This window comes from Lutra lutra, chromosome 17, assembly GCF_902655055.1.
Source record: "Lutra lutra chromosome 17, mLutLut1.2, whole genome shotgun sequence".
Lineage (NCBI taxonomy): Eukaryota > Metazoa > Chordata > Mammalia > Carnivora > Mustelidae > Lutra > Lutra lutra.
Genome location: NC_062294.1, coordinates 44,449,458 through 44,470,679, shown reverse-complemented (window position 1 = coordinate 44,470,679; position 21,222 = coordinate 44,449,458). Strand labels below are relative to the sequence as shown.

The following is a 21,222-nucleotide window of genomic DNA, read 5'->3' as shown; positions in this document are numbered from 1 at the left end:
AAAACTACAGATCAGTATACCAGTATTCCTCATGAACAGTGATACAAAAATCCTAAAAAAAAAAAAAAAAATCCTCAGCAAAATATTAGCACATCATAGCAATCACAGTAAATCCAGCAATATATTTATGTACCACTATGAAGTATGCACTACAAACAAATGGAATGTATTCCAGTGATGTAAGGCTTAGCCAATGTTTGGAAATTCATGAAGATAATCCATCATAACATAGGAAAAGAGAAAAATCACATTTTACTCATTATATCAACTGGTGAATATTTCAAGTAGAATTTCAGGGAAATACAGAGGGTTCCATAGCAGTGTTTCCAGATAACAAAGGGTTTTTAAAGTTCTAATTGGGACTGAGAGGAGAAAAAAAAAATCAAGTATATGGTGCTGTCCTAAAAATGCAGCCTCAGAATAAGGATGAACCTCACTTAGCCTTTCTATGAAATAGCAGGGCTTCTAAGAATTTCAAAGTCATTTTTCCACAGCAGCCTCATAGGGAGCCCAACACAAAGAAGAGCCTGTTGATCTTTTGTCTGAATGAACCCTAATAAAATCCATTTAAAATACAGTTGTTAAGACAACTAGCTTGAACTTAATACAGAAACAATACAAAGTGAAAGGGGCTTGGGATCCCAAAACATCTCCCGGCTAAAAACAGTCTGAGAAATCTACTCAGCTGTAAACACGGGCTACCTTTCATGAAGGGGGCTGGGGTGCGGGGGTGGGGAGGGTGTGTGGAGCACAAGGGGGTAGAACCAAGACCTCAGGATGCAAACATGCTACTTAGGAGCAGAAAGATACTTAAATTGGGTTCTGTATTATGTAATAATGCAACCCAATGGATATCACAACAGAGAAATTCTGCGAGAAACAAAATAAATTACATTCTTTTTAAAAAACTAAATCTTCAGGGGTGCCTGGGTGGCTCAGTAGGCTACAGCCTCTGCCTTCAGCCCGGGTCATGATCCCAGGGTCCTGGGATTGAGCCCCACATCGGGCTCTCTGCCTGCCTCTCTGCTTACTTGTGATCTCTGTCAAATAAATAAAATGTTAAAAAGAAAAAAACAAAAAAACCCTAAATCTTCAAAACCTCATGTGTATTTTACACTTTACCATCATTTTAATTCAAACTAGCCACAATTCAAGTGCTCAATTTTGAGTGCTCAACATATTGCTGTTAACTATCTTATTAGACACTGAAGGTCTAGTCCATTAATTTCCACATTTAGGTGTAGTAATTGCTTTTAAACTCATTCTTTAAACATATGAAGTACTATGGGACAGGCATGGTAACAGAGGTAGTAACAGGTGAACTAGATAAAATCTGGACCCTCAGTTTTTATTTCCCAAAGATGATATAGCATATTTAATATACCAATGTGCAGAGCTTTGACAACATCTACAAATTTTGTTATGTAGTAATTTTTAAAAAATCATTTACTTCAATTGGGTTATAATACCATAGCTAATTTTATCTTTAAAATAATATTATGGGAAAGTTGAAATACATGAAAGTAGAGAAAATAGCAAAAACAAAATAAACAAAAACCATTTACCCAAGACTCATCTTACCATCACTCTGACAAACAAGTTATCCATTCTAATTTTTCTTTTGCATAAGCATTTTTTAAAAGTTCCAGACATTAACATCATCTTGTGTATAAACTTACCTCTAACATTTTTACGTAACCACGATGCTATTATCACACCTAACAAAAACATAATTTTTAAATATTATCTAATGCTGTCCATACTCCCATTTCCCCAATTGTTATAAAAATGTCCTCTTTCCATGTTTGTTCAACTCGTGAATCTAATTCATTACATTTGATTGGTATGCATTTCTTCAGACTCATTTAATATCTAAGAGTCCCACCTCCCCCTTTTCAATGCCATTTTATTGCTTGAGAAGCTAGGTCATTCATCTTGAAGAATTACTCACATTTTAGATTAGTTTAATTGCTTCTTCTTGTGTCATGTTCTTCTATTCCCTGAATTTTCTCTAAAGTGGGAGTTAGATCTTGATGCTTAGATTCAGGTTCAATATTTGAGGGCAAGATGCATATGCTTTATTGTAACTCATTGGGGGTACAAAGTGTTTTATCCTACTTTTCATGAGATTAAAATCAATTGATGGGTATCTACTGGTCCTAACTTCTACTAAGAATTGTGCCTATATCCACTATTTCATTATGTGCTGCAAAACTCTAATAAAGAATTTTAGCTCATCAACTTCTAGTTGCCCTAAAATATAGTTCAATAGGAAATGCAGGCTAAATGACTTTCCTTTCAATTATCATTTTTGGGATGAGTTAGTGCCCTAGCAACCTCCACAGGTATATTATACAGATGGGAAGAATAGATGTGATACAATAGATAAGATCAAAAGCTCTCCTATATTTTACTCCTTTAAGAGTTTCTTTCTAGAACAAATTTCCTGAAGTTTAACATGGTTTTTAATGCTGAGGAAAGGCTTTTACAAATTCGTAAAATTAATATATCCTTTTCTTCAAATAAAACCTTTTATTTAGCTGAGTTCTAAGCATGAAGCAAAAGGGATTCCTATATTCAATAACTTCCCCTAGAACTTATTTTCTGATGCCCTTTAATACAAAATTCACAGTAGAAGGCTTTCCTATAATTACTTAGTTACATTATGAATTCGCTGATGGTAAGTTAGATGGGAATGTTGTCTAAATGCCTTTTTACATTCCTTACATTTGTATGGTTTTTCTCCAGAGTGAATTCTCTGATGTTGAATAAGTGATGAATGAAGTCTAAAGGCCTTTCCACACTCCTTACAGTCATAGGGTTTCTCACCAGTATGAATACTCTGATGCTGAGTAAGTTGTGACAGCAGTCTAAAAGTCTTCTCGCATTCCTTACATTTATAAGGTTTCTCACCAAAATGAATACTCTGATGTTGAGTAAGTTGTGAAAACAGTCTAAAGGTCTTCCCACATTCCTTACAATCATAGGGCTTCTCTCCAATATGAATACCTTGATGCGAAATAAGTTCTGAGTAACGCCGAAAGAACTTCTGACATTCCTTACATTCATAAGGTTTCTCACCAGTATGAATTCTCTGATGGAGAGTCAGATGATAGCCACGACTAAAGGTCTTCCCACATTCTTTACAATCATAGGGTTTCTCACCAGTGTGAATTCTCTGATGGAGAGTGAGTTGTTGCCGCACCCTAAAGGCCTTTCCACATTCCTTACATTCATAGGGTTTTTCACCAGTATGAAGTTTGTGATGTACTCGAAGTCCTGTACTACACAAAAAAGCCTGCCCGCAGTCCTTACACTCATAGCACTTCTCAGCAATATTAAGTCTCTGATGTCGTGTAAGGTGTGCATACTGCCTAAAGGTCTTCCCACATTCCTTACATTCATAGGGTTTCTCACCAGTATGAATCCTTTGATGGAGATTAAGTTGTCCTCGCACTCTAAAGGCCTTCCCACATTCCTTACATTCATAGGGCTTCTCACCAATATGAGTTCTCTGATGTACTCGAAGATCTGCACCACATGTAAAGATCTTTCCACATTTTTTACATTCGAGGAGTTTGTCAGAAGTGTGAATTCTCTGATGTCGACTAAGGTGGGCACATTGTCTGAAGGCTTTTCCACATTCTTTACATTCATAGGGCTTTTCACCAGTGTGAATTCTCTGATGGAAAGTAAGTTGTTGGCGCACTCTAAAGGCCTTCCCACAGTCCCCACATTCGTAGGGTTTCTCTCTATTATGAATTCTCTGATACAGAGTAAGAGATGTGAGTTTTCTGTAAGTGGGCATTTTTTTCACTTGCCTGAAATATCCTTCTTGAGGATTTTCTTGTCCCTCAAACTTTTTATATTTATAATCTTTTCTGATAAAGGAGTCTTCAAGGCCACAACTTCTAATTCTTCCCATTATCTCCCACGGAGATAAATTCATTTCATAAATATCCTTTTCTTGAAATAACTTTTTAGTGTCATATCTGGACTCTAAATCTGAAAGAAAACAAGATAAATACATGCTATCTTCTTATTCTAGAAAAAGTAAACCAGCAAATAAAAACTTTGTAATAGAAAAAAAATAGAAAACTCAGTTGAAGTAAATGAGCTAAAAACCTCTAACGTAATCATGTATTTGATACAGTTAGAGAATCTTTACTTGAATTTTTATTTATTTATTAAAAGATTTTATTTATTTATTTGAGAGACAGAGAGTGAGAGAGCGAGCGAGCGTGCACACAAGAGGCGCACAGGGAGAGGGGGAAGCAGGCTCCCTACTGAGCAGAGAGCCCAATGCAGGACTTGATCCCAGGACCCTGGGATCATGACCTGAGCCACAGGCAGACACCTAACTGACTGAGCCAACCAGGCACCCCCTTAAATTTTTAAATGATTACTCCTTTTAAATAAAATAATGTACAAACATCTTATCATGAATAACATGGCTTCTGTTTACCATATCACCTCATCATTGTCTCCTTTGTTCCCTATACTCCTATCCCACTAGCCTCTTTTCAGCTCCTAGAATATGTCATAATCTATTTCTTAGAGCTTTTCACTGGCTATTAAACCTCCCAGAACTGCCATTCTCCACATAGTTGGGGTCTTTTTATCCTTTTGGTACCATGTTAAAAATCAGACCATGCTGATTCCATCTAATTTATATCCTTTACTTTCTATCCCAGTAGAAATTTGTTCCTTGTTTCTTAACACTCTTTCAATTTTGTTTTAAATACATATTCATAAATTTTCCTTTTTTTTTTTTAAGATTTTATTTATTCATTTGACAGAGAGAGATCACAAGTAGGCAGAGAGGCAGGCAGAGAGAGAGGAAGAAGCAGCCTTCTGAGCAGAGAGCCCGATGCGGGGCTCGATCCCAGGACCCTGAGATCATGACCCGAGCCGAAGGCAGCGGCTCAACCCGCTGAGCCACCCAGGCGCCCCGATTTTCCTACTTTTTTATACTCTTTATTATCACAAAGCAGAACAAATTATAAAACTCATCCTATGGGGAACCAGTCTGGCTCAGTTGGTGAAGCATGTGACTCTTGATCTCAGGATTGTGAGTTTGAGCCTCACTTCGGGTATAGAGATTGCTTAAAAATAAAATTTTTAAAAAATAAAACAACTCCTTCTATAAAACTTAAAGGTTTTCATTAAAAAACAGAACATTCCCAATGTGGATATAATGAAACGGACACTCTCATATATGCCCCTGACACTTAGAAGACATGCCAAATCAAGACTGCATTTTGAATATTCTCAGCTTAGATACTACAGCATGAATGCTGAGCTGTAATCTTATGATTTGTATAAACAAAAAGTCAGCCATATTTGTTCCCAAATTTGTTTATACTAGTTCTTATCCCTGCAAGCAACTAAGACAATCATTTCTATAAAAACAAAGCTGAATACTTTAGGATCTTGTTCTACTTTAAATAAACTGAAACTAGAAATAATAGCCTTCACACTGTATGTGTGATCTAATCAAGAAAGAACTGGCTGGACCTAAAATGAAACAAAAGGCTGAATTTAGGGAGACAAACCATAAGTGACTCTTAATCTCACAAAACAAACTGAGGGTTGATGGGGGGAGGGGGGTTCGGGGGGTGGGGTTATGGACATTGGGGAGGGTGTGTGCTATGGTGAGTGCTGTGAAGTGTGTAAACCTGGCGATTCACAGACCTGTACCCCTGGGGATAAAAATATATTATATGTTTATAAAAAATAAAATAAAAAAATAAATAAATAAAAATTTTAAAAAATTTTTAAAAAAAGAGCTGAATTTAAATATCGAAAGATTGGCCTACGTTAAGAAATGTTAATGTTACAACTTTTAAGATATATGTAAAATATTTAACCATTTAAAAGTAATAAACCAGGGGCGCCTGGGTGGCTCAGTGGGTTAAAGCCTCTGCCTTCGACCCAGGTCATGATCCCAGGGAACCTGCTTCCTCCTCTCTCTCTGCCTCTCTGCCTATTTGTGATCTCTATCTGTCAAGTAAATAAATAAAATCTTAAAAAAAAAATAAAAGTAATAAACTAAACACTAGTTTGCATTCTACTGAATCAAGAACTTTAGTAAACAACGCCAATGTGCAAGCAAAATACTAGCCCCTCTTAGATCAATATAAAAGAAGAAACGTTATTTCCATTTGCAGTGTATCAGCTTTAATTAAAAAGGAAATGAGGGGCGCCTGTGTGGCTCAGTGGTTAAAGCCTCTGCCTTCGGCTCAGGTCATGATCTCAGGGTTCTGGGATCGAGTCCCGCATCAGGCTCTGTGCTCAGCAGGGAGCCTGCTTCCTCCTCTCTCTCTGCCTGCCTCTCTGCCTACTTGTGATCTGTCTGTCAAATTAAAAAAAAAAAAAAAAATCTTTTAAAGAAAAAGAAAATGAGGAGCATATTACCTGGTTATAAAATTAATTTGTTTCCCAAGGTATAATGTCTTTAATCACCTTTTTTCTTTTGTTGATACAAGAGGATATGGGATATGTATTTATGACAGAGGCAGTTTTAGTCATATTAACACCAGGGCTAATGTATTAAGAAATCTGTAAATATTAAAACCCTATGACCATGGAGTTGTACTACTCAGAATCAATGCTGACCAAATACTGAGTAATCCATACTGAATTCCAATAAAATACTAAATAATCCTCATATTCTGCCAATAATCCTACTATTTCAACAAGAAATCAGAAGCAATTTAAAGAAAAACATGTACTCTTCCCTTCACATTATTCAACCAAACTGTGTCCATATTCTTTTCATATGTATGGGTTTTCTTCATAAATTGGCTCCTACTCCTTCCTATCTACTGAAGGCCATTCCTTACAAAATTATCCTCTCTCTCTACTCCATCAATTTTCTTCTCTTTGAAATCATTCCCTTCAAAATATAAATATGTTCTAATACCTCACATCTTAAAAGACATTTCCTATATCCCATGAGTGTGCTTTTATGGCAGAATTTCTCCAAGACTTACATATACTTGTAGTCACTGCTCTCTCACCTCTCATTTTCTTTTTTTTTTTTTAAAGATTTTATTTATTTATTGGACAGACAGAGATCACAAGTAGGCAGAGAAGCAGGCAGAGAGAGAGGAGGAAGCAGGCTCCCTTCTGAGCAGAGAGCCCGATGCGGGGCTCGATCCCAGGACCCTGGGATCATGACCTGAGCTGAAGGCAGAGGCTTTAACCTTCTGAGCCACCCAGGCGCCCCTTTTTTTTTTTTTTAAAGATTTTATTTATTTATTGGACAGACAGAGATCACAAGTAGGCAGAGAAGCAGGCAGAGAGAGAGGAGGAAGCATCATTTTCTTATTATTTTATCTCCCAATAACTTTAAAACTTTACTACAGAGTATCTCTAACATACACAAAAGTAGGACAGTATAATGAATATCTGTGCATCTATGACCCAACCTCAACCACCACCAACCCGTGCCCAATCCAGGCCTGTATGCACACCCCAATCCACTTTCCTCACATTATTTGAAGCAAATCCCATATACTAATTTTTTCTGCTTAAAGGATTTATCTCTAATCATATACTATTATCCAAACCTTAAAAAGTGAACAGTAATTCTTTAAGATTATAAGAAATCAGTGTTCACACTTCCAATCATCTCAAACATAAAATTTTAAATAATTCAAAAATAGTAAATTGATCCCCCAAAAAAGTCCATAGAGTACAACAGATCTTTTACGTCTTTTAATCTAAAGGTTTTCCTGCTTTCTTTCAATTTCCCTTATAATTTATATGTTGAAGAAACTATTTTTTGACCCTTTAGGATTTCCTATTTCTTAATTTTACTGACTATAATGCCAAGGTGCAGTAGAACATGTTCCTCTCTTTTTTTTTTTTTTTTTTAAGGTTTTATTATTTATTTGAGAGAGAGAGAGAGGGAGAGAGACAGCATGAGAAGAGAGAGGTCAGCCGGAAAAGCAGACTCCCTGCCAAGCAGGGAGCCCGATGTGGGACTCAATCCTAGGACTCTGGGATCATGACCTGAGCCGAAGGTAGTCGCTTAACCAACTGAGCCACCCAGGTGTCCCATTCCTCTATCTTCTTCCTATAAATTGGTAGTTACCTTTAGAAACTCATCAGACGTAGAACCAATTTTACTGGCAAAGTTATTTCGTAGGTGATACTGTATCCTTTCACTAGAAGAAATAGGTCTGATTATCCCCATTTCTGTGATGTTATCAGTATTGATGTTTAATACCCAAATCCAACTGTTCATTATGGGTTCCAAAATGGTAACATTCTAATTCTGTCATCTTTCATTTATTAAGAAAAACATCCCCCTATCTACTATTGGTACATTTCTTATAAGAACAGGAAAATACTTCTTTTCCTTTACATTTCCTGAATTAGTTAAATCTCTAGTAGTTTCCAATGCTGAACAATTGCTATTAGTATCACTGAGATTTTGTGGAATTAAGCATATTTTATGTGTTACGTTACATTGCAGTTATGTGCATAGATAGTCAAATGGTTCCATCTTTGACCAGCTGGAGCCTCTTATAACTGGTTCCTCTTCTCTGACCACCCTATCTAAAGCTACCCCTTTCAGCCATCATAATTCTCCATTTTCCTACAATACTTACATTTCTTCATAACTTAATCACTTCATGATATTTGGTAATCCATTTGTTTATCTATGGATTGTATGACTTCCCTACTACAATGTAAACTTCATGAAAAGAGAACACTGGAGAAATATATATACAAAAGATGAACCGAAAATGAATTTGATCCAAAATATAGGTAAAATGGTTGCCATTATGAAGTTTCGCCCCACTGAAATGACAGGGAAATATGAGAGTGAAGAAACAAGTAAGTGGAAGTATAGATGAAATTTCCTTGCGGGCTCATGTGGAGATCTAAGTTTTCTTCCCAAGTTTCAGGTCTTCTCTTCATTATCAACGTGTATGGGGTGTGTTTCCTTGCCAACCAGCAGGCTGTGCCAGGCCAGAACCACGAATCTCTGCCTGATTAGCATTTACTCACCTAGGCTCCTTCTTCTTCTCTCATCCCTCACAACCATCCAGGGTTCTTTCCCTTGCTCTAGTAGGGTGATCACATCTGGTTTAGAAATGGAACATCCTGCTTGAAAAAACATAATGGTACATAATAAAGAGAGACTTAACTTGATCAAGCCTTCAGAACAAAAAGAGTAATGGGACTGAAAAACATTCGTATTGGTGTTACTTCAGGACCACAAAGAACAATAAGAACAGAGAAGTAGGAACACTGTCTTACTTTAATTTAAACTCATACAGAGTCTCTTTCTTGAGAGGAAGTAATGATTTTTTGGGTTTTTTTAGGAAGTAATGATTTGAGAACACTGGCTTCAAATCCTGCCTCTGCCACCTGGGTCACTATGGCCTCAGTTTTCTAAGTTGTTAAAAGGAGGTATTATGTCTGCCCATTGGACTGTTGTAAGGTTTGATTTTATAAATGTAAAGTGTCTGGATGAGTGCTTAGTACATAGTAAAGACTGTACATACTTATCAGATACTTTTATTAGGTACTTTGCTAAGAGGAAAATAATTAGTTTCTTACCAGGATATACATCTAATATTAAATGCAAAAATTCATATATTTTAAACTTTTAATCACAAATCAATTAAAAGGTAGTTATGTCTGCTGTGGTAAACTGAATGTGTCAACTTGAGTTTTAACAAACTGTTGACTGAACCCAGCAACATGTATGTTGTACAAGCTTTTTAAATAGATATGGGGAGCCAGAACCTCTTGTCTTCCCACTCACATTACAAGTCAATAACAGATAACAGGCCATCTAGAGCAATAAGAAACCTGATTTCTTTGACAATGGTTTTGCTGTGAAGGGTCTGAGAATTTATATCTAGCTGTCACTAAAGAGGAGTAATTACAGAAAAGGCACAGAAAGACATAAAGGCCACTGGATTATGGGGGAAGCTAAAGTGCTATTTAATTGCTTAACAACAACAGGTGCCCATTCCTAACTACAAAGAAGATATTCAGCTAGTTTCTAGGAAGAAATTCAGTCCTGTGAATTTCTAAATTATATGACACAGATAAGCTTACCCACTGATACCAAGTTGCTATAGTTCTCTAGTATCACATCTCTGTACAAATTCCTCTGATATGAGTTCAGGCATTCCCACTCTTCCTGAGAAAAGTCTACGGCCACATCTCTGAACATCACCAAATGCTGAAATGACAAACCCATGTATTATTTCTAAAATTATTTATTTCTCTAAAGGGCCAATGTTTAAGCTTTGCATGCCACATATGGTCTGTTTCATATCCTTCCCCTTTCCCTTCTTTTTTAAAACAATTCTTTGAAAACATAATGAGCTCAAAGGCTGGAAAAAACAGGCCAAGGAACGAATCTGGCTCACAAGCTGTAGTTTGCCAACCACTGCTAAAGAAAATACTTCCTATATACCATCGGGTACCTAATTTTACTTATTTCTAGGTATGTTCACATAGTTGATCAGAATTTCACAAGTAACTGAAATAGTGTTCATAACAACACTGCTTGCATTGGGCCTAAGTGGGCCTAAAAAAATTCTCAATAAATGTATGCTTTATTCTAACCTCTCTTCCTTAAAGGATTAGGGGGAAAAAAAACAGATGGATTTCCTTTCCTCCAAATGAACCATTAAATCTGTATTTTTAAAAAGTAGAGTTTGTGTGAAATTAAAGAATTTCTTCCAGACCTGACTTCATCACTATATCATTAGCATTTGTCTTTGTTATAACAAATACTTTACTGAATGTTTTTTTTTATTAAATTTTTTTATTTTTTCAGCATAACAGTATTCATTATTTTTGCACCACACCCAGTGCTCCATGCAATCCGTGCCCTCTACAATACCCACCTGGTGCCCCCAACCTCCCACCCCCCACCCCTTCAAAATTCTCAGATCGTTTTTCAGAGTCCATAGTCTCTCATGGTTCACCTCCCCTTCCAATTGCCCTCAACTCCCTTCTCCTCTCCATCTCCCCTTGTCCTCCATGCTATTTGTTATGCTCCACAAATAAGTGAAACCATATGATAATTGACTCTCTCTGCTTGACTTATTTCACTCAGCATAATCTCTTCCAGTCCCGTCCATGTTGCTACAAAACTTGGGTATTCATCCTTTCTTTTTTCTTTTTTTTTTTTTTTTTACAGCTTTATAAACATATATTTTTATCCCCAGGGGTACAGGTCTGCGAATCGCCAGGTTTACACTGAATGTTTTTAATTTACTAAAAAATAGTCCATTTGTGTTAGACTTAGGAATGATTATATTTAGGTATTTCTATACTTTTAAAGATATTAAGTTATATTTAGAATTTAGGTTACACAAAATCTCTGAAGCTACAATGTCCAATATGCTGGCTTATACATGTTATTAACGAACACTTAAATTGTGGCTAGTCCAAATTTAGATATGCTGTAATTCAAAAATACATACCAGATATAAAAAACTTTAGAAAGAAAAACAAACATAAAACATCTCAATAATTTCCATATTGACTACACTTTTGAAATGGTAACATTTTGGTGCCATATATATATAAATTTTGGCTATACTGAGTTAAATAAAACATTAAAATTAACTACATGTGTTATTTTTAAATTTTTTAATGTATCTTCAAAAAAGTTCAAGATTATATAAGTGCCTCGCATATTATTCTATACTTTTTATGAGACTGACATGCTGCCTACTGCTCTTAAGAAAGTACTAATTCGGGGCGCCTGGGTGGCTCAGCGGGTTAAGCCGCTGCCTTCGGCTCAGGTCATGATCTCAGGGTCCTGGGATCGAGCCCCGCATCGGGCTCTCTGCTCAGAAGCCTGCTTCTTCCTCTCTGCCTACTTGTGATCTCTCTCTGTCAAATGAATAAATAAAATCTTTAAAAAAAAAAAAAAAAAAAAAAAAAGAAAGTACTAATTCTACATTTTAAAAATGCCCCACTAGTGGGACGCCTGGGTGGCTCAGTTGGTTAAGCAGCTGCCTTCGGCTGAGGTCATGATCCCAGCGTCCTGGGATCGAGTCCCACATCGGGCTCCTTGTTCTGTGGGGAGCCTGCTTCTCCCTCTGCCTCTGCCTGCCACTCTGTCTGCCTGTGCTCGCTCTCTCTCTCTCTAAAAAGAAAAAAAAAAAAAAAAAAGGAAAAAAAAAATGCCCCACTAGAAAATTTTAAATTATACAGGTCACTCACATTATAATTCTTTTGGATAATGCTACTCTAGTGTTCTCCACTACTAAGAGTCTAAGATCAAACAATTCCCTCTAGGGACTTCACTTCTATCTTATCTCTGCTCTAGACAAAAACTGAACACAGTCAATACACTGAATAATTTGGTCAACAGATACATGGACATGGGTGGAAAAGAGTGAGGCACATGGGAGGGGCCTGGCTGCCTGGTTCCATCCCTTACTAGAATGGGAAAGACTGGGGAGAAGCTATTAGATAGGGCTGTTAGGAACTTTCTGGATAGCTAATGAGAATTTTCACATAACCTGGAAAACATTACAGTGCTTCAAACAGAAACACCAACTTACATGAGCCATGATTTTAGATTCCAAGAATTGGTCAGTTTTCCTCAAAGGTCATTTACTGGAGAAGCAGAGTCCACAGAAGCTGGAGCTGGGGGAAGAAGGTGAAGCCATAAGATACAATTGCCTCAGAACTCTCCAATTTTAAAATGTCACACTATTTCTCCCTTCCTACACTCCTCCCTACTCCAACACACAGACAATGAGAGATAAGAGGTAGTTTAGAAAAATATATGTCCTCCTCAAAACCACAGGAAAATCTGTTGCACAAGGACAGAGAGCAGAGACTTGCCCTGGAAGATCATGTCCAGACACTTTAGAGAGGGTTTCCAGTTAGTCCCCTACCCTAGGGAGGCTGATCTGGACCTGAGCACAGGCTGCCCAGGCCTGTCCTAAGCAGATCCATCTCCCTCCATTCCCACCTTCCCAGCTGAGAAGTGGTTGTTACATCCTCTGAACCAAACATCTTGTGGTTGGCTTCCCTAAATGTTGAAACAGAAAATACTCTGGGGGCGCCTGGGTGGCTCAGTGGGTTGAGCCTCTGCTTGGGTTGAGCCTCTGCCTTCGGCTTGGGTCATGATCTCAGGGTCCTGGGATCAAGTCCGACATCGGACTCTCTGCTCAGCGGGGAGCCTGCTTCCCAACCCCCTCTGCCTGCCTCTCTGCCTACTTGTGATCTCTGTCTGTCAAATAAATAAATAAAATCTTTAGAAATAAATACTCTGGACAAGAGTTTCCCAAACTTTGCTAGACACTGGAACTGCCAGAAGATCTTTAAAATATACTGATGCCTGGCTCCTATCTCCCAAACATTTTTATTTCATTAGTATAGTGTGACCTGGGAATCAGGATTTTTAAATCCCCCTCAGATTTTATGAAATTTCTGACAGGTCATCATAATGGGCAACAAAGTTTGATAATTAAACTTTGTGTACATCAGAATCACCTGGAGGGCTTATTAAAACACAGTTTGCAGGGCCTCACTCTTAGAGTTTGGCATTTAGTAGAGGTGTAGGGTTGGGCTTGAGAATTTGCAGTTCTAAAAAGTTCCCAAGTGATACTGATGTTGCTGGTCCTATTGACACAATTTGAGGACTACTTGCATATAGTCCACGCTAGCAGGATTTATCATGACAAAACTATACTTGCACACTGGAATCCCTCCCTGGGGGAAGGGTGAACTACCATTCCCAGACCCTCAGAGCCCACCAGTCACCATTTGCCTGTTCAGAATCACCAATACTGTCTGTAGAATCTCATTTATCAACCCATCTCTCCTCTTGGTACCCAAGCTGGGAAAAGTGAATTTGTGAAACCTAAGCATGACTAATTCTCTAGAAAGTAGAAATAACTTATTAGTTAAAACTCACTAGTGGAGTACCTGGGTGGCTCAATGGGTTAAGCCCCTGACTTCAGGACAGGTCATGATCCCAGGGTCCTGGGATCGAGCCCCGCATCAGGCTCTCTGCTCAGGGGGGAGCCTGCTTCCTCCTCTCTCTCTGCCTCTCTGCCTACTGGTGATCTCTATCTGTTAAGTAAATAAATAAAATCTTTAAAAAAAAAAAAGGAAGAATTTGGGGGGCGCCTGGGTGGCTCAGTGGGTTAAAGCCTCTGACTTCGGCTCAGGTCATGATCCCAGGGTCCTGGGATCGAGCCCCATATCTGGCTCTGCTCGGTGGGGAGCCTGCTTTCCCTTCTCTCTCTGCCTGCCTCTCTGCCTACTTGTGATCTCTGTCAAATAAATGAACAAAATCTTAAAAAAAAAAAAAAAGAAAAGAATTTTATAATGTAATTGTATATTTGACAGAAAAACTACATACATACACATACATGTACACACAGGTTCATAAAACAATCTGGGAATGGAGTTAAAATTTTATTGTGTTACCTCTACTTAATGATATCCCAGGTGATCTTTATCTTGTTCTCTAACAGTTTGTATCACATACCTGGACATAAATTTAAAATAGTTCTGCAAGGGATATTATATTACAAAAAGCCCCAAAAGTTACATCATTGCTATCCTTTTCCCTAGCTTCTAAATCTAAAAACTACCTCTCTCAGCTATTTCTTTTGGTATTTAACTCCATACATTTAACATGCTACTATTTTTACTTCTGAACTTTTAGTTTTAGTCATTCTTTGCTGAAATTAAAATAATTTTGTTTTTTGTAAGCTTAATTTTCTAGGAAATTCATTCATTTCTCAAACTCTCACCCAAATCAGGAGGACGAATGAAGTTTTTGTCATAACAAAGCAGACTGGTCTATTTCATGTTGTGAGAATCCTTCAGAAATTCAGCCAAACACTTCAGAGTGTCACCTATAACCCACCTGGTAAAAGGCAATGCCGTATTCCGTAGTGTTCCTCTCTCTGAGATCCTGCCTAACCATGAAGTGAAAAGCTGAGTAAGTAATAGCACACAGAAAGCCTGTTGAAGTAATTGCTCAGGCAGTTTGAACATTACTGCCCAACAGCTTACTTCTTATGTGATTTATAAAACATCCATAAAACAGAATACTAAAGTTATCGTTAAATACTAAGTTCTAGAAAACTGTTAAGGAATAGAAAGTATTCAAGATACACTGAAATAGGGGCGCCTGGGTGGCTCAGTGGGTTAAGCCGCTGCCTTCGGGTCAGGTCATGATCTCAGGGTCCTGGGATCGAGTCCCGCATCGGGCTCTCTGCTCAGCGGGGAGCCTGCTTCCCTCTCTCTCTCTCTCTGCCTGCCTCTCCATCTACTTGTGATCTCTCTCTGTCAAATAAATAAATAAAATCTTAAAAAAAAAAAAAAGAAAAAGATACACTGAAAGAAAAAAAATCAGTTTATAAAACAATACATAATATGATTATTTTAAATCATTAATGTGAAACAGACCTCAGTAGACGGGGAAAAATTTCCCTATTTCCATTCTGACACTTATAATAAGTCTCTCAATTTAAATGCTATTTCTATCACAAGAATTATAATTACTTGGAAGATTTCTCAAATAAGAAGGGGGATGCTGGGATTTTACCTTTCTCCATATACCCATTATAAAATCCATGAGGGGGGCGCCTGGGTGGCTCAGTGGGTTAAGCCGCTGCCTTCGGCTCAGGTCATGATCTCAGGGTCCTGGGATCGAGGCCCGCATCGGGCTCTCTGCTCAGCGGGGAGCCTGCTTCCCTCTCTCTCTCTCTCTCTCTCTCTGCCTGCCTCTCTGTCTACTTGTGATCTCTCTCTGTCAAATAAATAAATAAAATCTTTAAAAAAAAAAATCCATGAGGGTACTGAATGTCTCTCAAACTAATAACTAGTTTGATTTCTTTTAAATTTTGATTTCTTTTAAATTTTCTATTAGGGTTATCCCATTATTTGGAAATAAAACCATACACAAAAACACATGCTTGTAGAAATATTTTGAGAAAACATGCTATAAATATTAAGTGATTATTTCTGGATGTTGAGACCATGGATAATTTTAATTTCTTCTCTTTTAGGTCCCTTGGTTACTTATTATTTTATAGGCCCACATTAACTCCACTAGAAATATTGTTTTAAAAAGCCATTCCCCAGGGCGCCTGGGTGGCTCAGTGGGTTAAAGCCTCTGCCTTCAGCTCAGGTCATGATCCCAGGGTCCTGGGATGAAGCCCCGAATCGGGCTCTCTGCTCAGCGGGGAGGGAGCCTGCTTCCACCTCTCTCTCTCTGCCTGCCTCTCAGCCTACCTGTGATCTCTGTCTGTCAAATAAATAAAATCTTTAAAAAAAAAAAAAAAAGCCATTCCCCAGGGGGCGCCTGGGTGGCTCAGTGGTTTGGGCCTCTGCCTTCGGCTCAGGTCATGATCTCACAGTCCTGGGATGGAGCCCTGCATTGGGCTCTCTGCTCAGCGGGGAGTCTACTTCCCGATCTCTCTCTGCCTGCCTCTCCGCCTACTTGTGATCTGTCAAATAAAAAAATAATTTTTTTTTTTAAAAGCCGTTCCCATTAAAAAGAGTTTTTTATTTCTCACAGTCATTTTTTATTTCTTATAGTCATTAAGAAACTGTCATTAAATAGGCCTACATAAATAGTAACAACAAGGAAATCAATGTGACTGAAAGAATAATTCCTACCAATTCTTTCTTTTAAATTCCTACCAATTCTTGAATACTGTCTCTCATCAATACCTGAGATCCTTCTGTGAAGGATCGCAATGCTTTTCCAAAGTGATTATGAGAGAGAAAAACAAATGCTTATTTCACAGCAGCTGCTCAATAACTTGAGCTTAACCCTCCCAGGCTCCAATGAATACACCAGTTATTAAATCCCTGCAATGTGGGCACCTGGGTGGCTCAGTGGGTTAAGCCTCCGCCTTCAGCTTGGGTCATGATCTCAGGGTCCTGGGATCCAGCCCTGCATCTGGCTCTCTGCTCAGCAGGGAGCCTGCTTCCCCCACCCCCTCTCTCTGCCTGCCTCTCTGCCTACTTGTGATCTCTGTTTGTCAAATAAATAAGTAAAATCTTAAAAACAAACAAATAAATAAATAAATCCCTGCAATGTAGCTTATAAATTGTGTTTAAGATGCATATATAACTTAACAATTTCTCAAAGATTTTTACTCATAAAGATACTTTTCAATATTATATTATATACATATATATTTTCCTGATGATTAAATTACTAATAAATGTAATTTTTAGTATTGCATAACATTCTACCACAGGGATGGAGTGTGAGTTACTTAATCATTTCCATATTGCTGGATACTACTTTTATAAAAGGTTATCCCAAAAGCCATTCCTAGTTATCCCAGATTTTTATTCTACAGTAGTAAGAATCAATCTTGTTGGGTCTTATATAACTTTGATGATATCATGAAATGATAGACTTCCCCCCCACCAAATTACCTGCTGACAAATATATACAACAATCCTATACATAATCTTAGATTTTTGTCATCCTGAAAACCTATAAACAGAGTCCAAAGACTTCACATTAAGAATCTCTCTTTTTCAGGGCACCTGTGTGGCTTAGTGGATTAAGTGTCTGATTTCAGCTCAGGTCATGGTCTCAGGGTCCTGGGATGGAGCTTCCCCCTTGGCCCAACTCTCCCCATGGCTCCAAGTTCACTGGAGCTTCTCCCTCTGCACCACCCCACCACCACTCCTGCACATTCTTTCTCTCTCTAATAAATAAAATCTTTTTTTAGAAAAAGAATCCCTGTGTTGGTCCATTCCAGTGTCTGATTCATTTTCCTGCCTGCAAGCATCCATCCTAATTAATCTCACATTTTCGTTACTTTTTTTTTTCTAAGATTTTATTTATTTGACAGACAGAGATCACAAGTAGGCAAGAGAGGCAGGCAGAGAGAGAGGCGAGGTGGGGGTGGGGGGTGGCAGGCTCCCCGCAGAGCAGGGAGCCCTATGTGGGTATGTGGGGCTAGATCCCAGGACCCTGGGATCATAACCCGAGTGGAAGGCAGAGGCTTTAACCCAATGAGCCACCCAGGCGCCCCACATTTTCATTACTCTTGAGAATACAGAAAGCTGATATGGAATGACTAAGAATCATCATTTAAAACCAACAGCTAATATTGTGCCTTCTAATGTGCCTGGTACTCCTCTAAGAGCATTAAGAGATATTAATTTAGGCACTCTTTAAAACCACCATGTGAGGTATATATTATTGTAATTCTGGATTTACAGATGAAGAAACTGGGACTAAAAATATTGCTTAAACTCAGATTTAAGTAGCAAGCAGGATTCAAATTCCTTTAATCTAGGTTCAAAAAAAATTTTTTTAAGATTTTATTTATTTATTCGACAGAGAGAGAGAGAGAGAGATCACAAGCAGGCAGAGGGAGAGGGGGAAGCAGGCTCCCTGCTGGCTCCATCCCAGAACCCTGAGACCATGATCCCAGCAGAAGGCAGAAGCTTAACCCACTGAGCCACCCAGGCGCCCCTAGGTTCAAAATTCTTAAACACCTTATATACCTGAGTCTACTGAAAACACAGCCCAAACAAATTCATGCTACAAACTTTCAGTCATAAGATGAGTAAGTTCTGAAGACCAAAAGGACAGCATGGACAGCAAATGGACACCTAAGATTTGCTAAGAGAGTAGATCTTAAGTTTTCTCACCACACACAAAAGTAGCTCTGAGGTGATGGACCTTAATTAGTCTGACTGTGGTAAACATTGCATTCCACAATGTATACATATACTGAAGCATGTTGTACACCTTAAATATATATCATTTTGTATTTGTGAAAAATAAGCAAAACAAACCCATGCAACCAAACCTCTAACCACATCTGCCTGGTAGCAAAAATTTACAATCACGGAGTCCCTTGGAAAAAAATCCCCATCCCTAATCTGGAATCACTGAAGGTATCTAAACAAACCCTAAACTACTCCTTAAGAAACCACAGTCGAAAACAAAGCACGAACATTGACTTCCCAAAGCGGTATTTCCACAATCAGAATCCTTAAGAAAAAGTGTCACAAAGCAACTGAATATATAGCATACGGTTAACTAACAGCAGAATTGCACTAAATGGACATGAGAGAGCGTTACCTATTAATTGGGTCCCCTGCCGTCAACTACATAGGGAAATCTTAAAGCCCAAATCGATGAATAGACCATTCTTAAGCAGCACATTCCAAGGGAAGAAAATCAAGAACCCCAGTGTTCTGAAAATCAAATGCATTTCACGGAAACAAAGAAGCAGCACAAACTCACACAGAACCTGGCTTGCCGAGGCGCCGAGGCGATTTCTTTCACTTCAAAGGCCTTCTCCGGAGACTGGCAGGGCTGGGGAAGCAGACAGTGTTCATTAACACCCCAAGCTTTTCTTGATCGGTTAGAAACCACCCTCCGTGCCCTGCGACCCTCCCTAACCACCAGAGCTATGCACAAACGTAAACGAGAGGCAAATGTGGAAAGGTTTGCGGTCACCCGTGTCCAGGTTCGCGGCTCTGCACGGTAGTTCGGACATCGCTACTGCTCACCCCGTGGGACGGCCCACCGCGTTGTCTTCTGTCCAGCAGATACTCCGGACCTCAGAGGTCAGCCCTGAATCTAGCTCCAGCGTTTTCAGGGGACCTTTATTCTGGGGCTCCACCTCCGATTGCCCTCTACCGCCGGGCCTAGGTGGTTGAGAAGACCGAGGAGCGTAGGACCGCAGGGTCTCGAATTGCAGAATAGGCCGCGCCCACAAACCGGGCTCGGCCCCGTTACTGCCGCACGAGTTTAAATCCACCCGGTCCGGGTCTCCTCACTCTGGAGGAATCGCCTAGTAGTCCGAGGCCCCAGGACCCACCCCCGATCCGGTCCGCAGAATCTGGCCCTTCCCGTACTCGTTTCTTTCCGAAAAGCAGCGGCCACAGCAAACCCTGGCTCCGCGCGCTCCTGCCACGACCGGCTCTGACGACCACCCAGCCTTCAAATCACCAAGCTTCCAGATCGCCTATCGCGGCACGAGTGCGCACGCGCGCAGGGGGCGGGGACAAGTGTCTTGGTTCTTCAGGAAGGCCTGGTCGGGAAGAATGGGGCAAGGCCGTCAGCTTTCCAAGTGGAGAAGTAGAGTTCCAGCAGGGCCAGGGTTTCTGAAGCCTGCAAAGGTGACCCTGTGAGTGACCGGTGCTACCGAGGATAATCCGAGCCTGTTCCCTTTTTGGAAATGTAGTCCAAAATCACTGTGTATTCTAGCTTTCCACTCTGGGCTCTTGGCTCGGTCCCCCGTTTGTGCCGCGAACACCGCCCTCGAGCACCGAGCGCTGAGGCTTCGGGGAGTTGTCGTTTCTGTCCAGAGTACGCAGGCGCAGGAGTAGGTTGGGGGCGGGGCGAACCCTGAGCTTTACTGAGGTTGGGGAGACTCTTGGAGCAACAACCATTGGAACCTGCGCCTGGCTTGGGGCCTATCCAGATCTTTATTTAGGCTTGAAGGGATGACCCTGAGTGATAACCAGTGCTCTGCTTATGGTTCATGTGTTGTTTTGGGGGTACTGGCGTGGAGTCTCGAGTGCCTGAGTGTGTGATCGAAGACTGGGTTTGTTTTTCCTGCTTGGAGCTGTTTTCCTCGCATATGTGCCAGTCTTTCGATGCACCGGGAAGGACTGACTGGAAAGGCGCCACAGAGAACACTGTGCGTGATTATTCCTAACTGTGATGCCAGGTTTGTCTGAAGTCTCTGTGGTTTGTGGCATTAAAAAAAAATAATAAAAGTGAAAGTCCATGGAGTGAATCAGAAGATCGAATTGGCTTTTTTGAACTATTCGTGAGTTGGGCAGTATCCCTACTAATAAATAGATATTCCCAGGAGTTTTACAGAATGGAAAATTTTAGAGGCAGGATGGTGGGGCAAGGAAATTATTAGCAGAATAAAAGAAAGGGTTGTTTCACGCCACGTCATCTTTTTGAGGGAAGGGAAGAGACAGGAGTCTTATTTTTCAGATTACCTTTCTAGTGCTAATCAGGAAGTTTCAAATGGACTGTTCAAAGGTCACATATCTGGGAGTAGTTAAAACTGCAATTGCTAATTATTTAAAATTGTTAATCTTGGCTTGCTCTCTGTGGGTAAGTGATTCCATTTGGGGGCCTGTTTCTTTTATAATTGTGAAGTGCCTCAAAGTGTATGTATCATTGAAAGTGGCTGTTCTGTGAAGGAAGGAAACCAGAGAATGTCACCTCCATATATACCTTTTTGA

The 21,222-nt window shown here is 39.5% G+C and overlaps 1 protein-coding gene across 19 annotated transcripts in view; it reads right to left on the bottom strand.

Moving 5' to 3' along the window:
• ZFP30 (ZFP30 zinc finger protein) overlaps positions 1 to 20,305 on the bottom strand; it is a 56,161-nt gene extending 35,856 nt beyond the window's left edge. Inside the window, exons 1-7 of one of the 19 annotated variants that reach the window (XM_047709469.1) lie at positions 19,472 to 20,305; positions 19,256 to 19,327; positions 14,443 to 14,503; positions 12,561 to 12,645; positions 10,087 to 10,213; positions 9,025 to 9,123; positions 1,429 to 4,005 (exon numbers count right to left, since the gene is read on the bottom strand). In XM_047709469.1, coding sequence (XP_047565425.1) covers positions 2,651 to 4,005; positions 9,025 to 9,123; positions 10,087 to 10,213; positions 12,561 to 12,569 — 1,590 coding nt within the window. In that variant the 5' untranslated portion in view covers positions 12,570 to 12,645; positions 14,443 to 14,503; positions 19,256 to 19,327; positions 19,472 to 20,305 and the 3' untranslated portion in view covers positions 1,429 to 2,650. Of the gene's footprint in view, positions 1 to 1,428; positions 4,006 to 9,024; positions 9,124 to 10,086; positions 10,232 to 12,560; positions 12,646 to 12,899; positions 13,056 to 14,442; positions 14,752 to 14,771; positions 14,837 to 14,887; positions 14,940 to 16,857; positions 16,869 to 19,255; positions 19,328 to 19,471 lie in introns of those variants that run through there. The other 18 variants (XM_047709467.1, XM_047709463.1, XM_047709473.1 and 15 more) reach the window with 18 other exon arrangements.
• Positions 20,306 to 21,222: the final 917 nt, after the last annotated feature.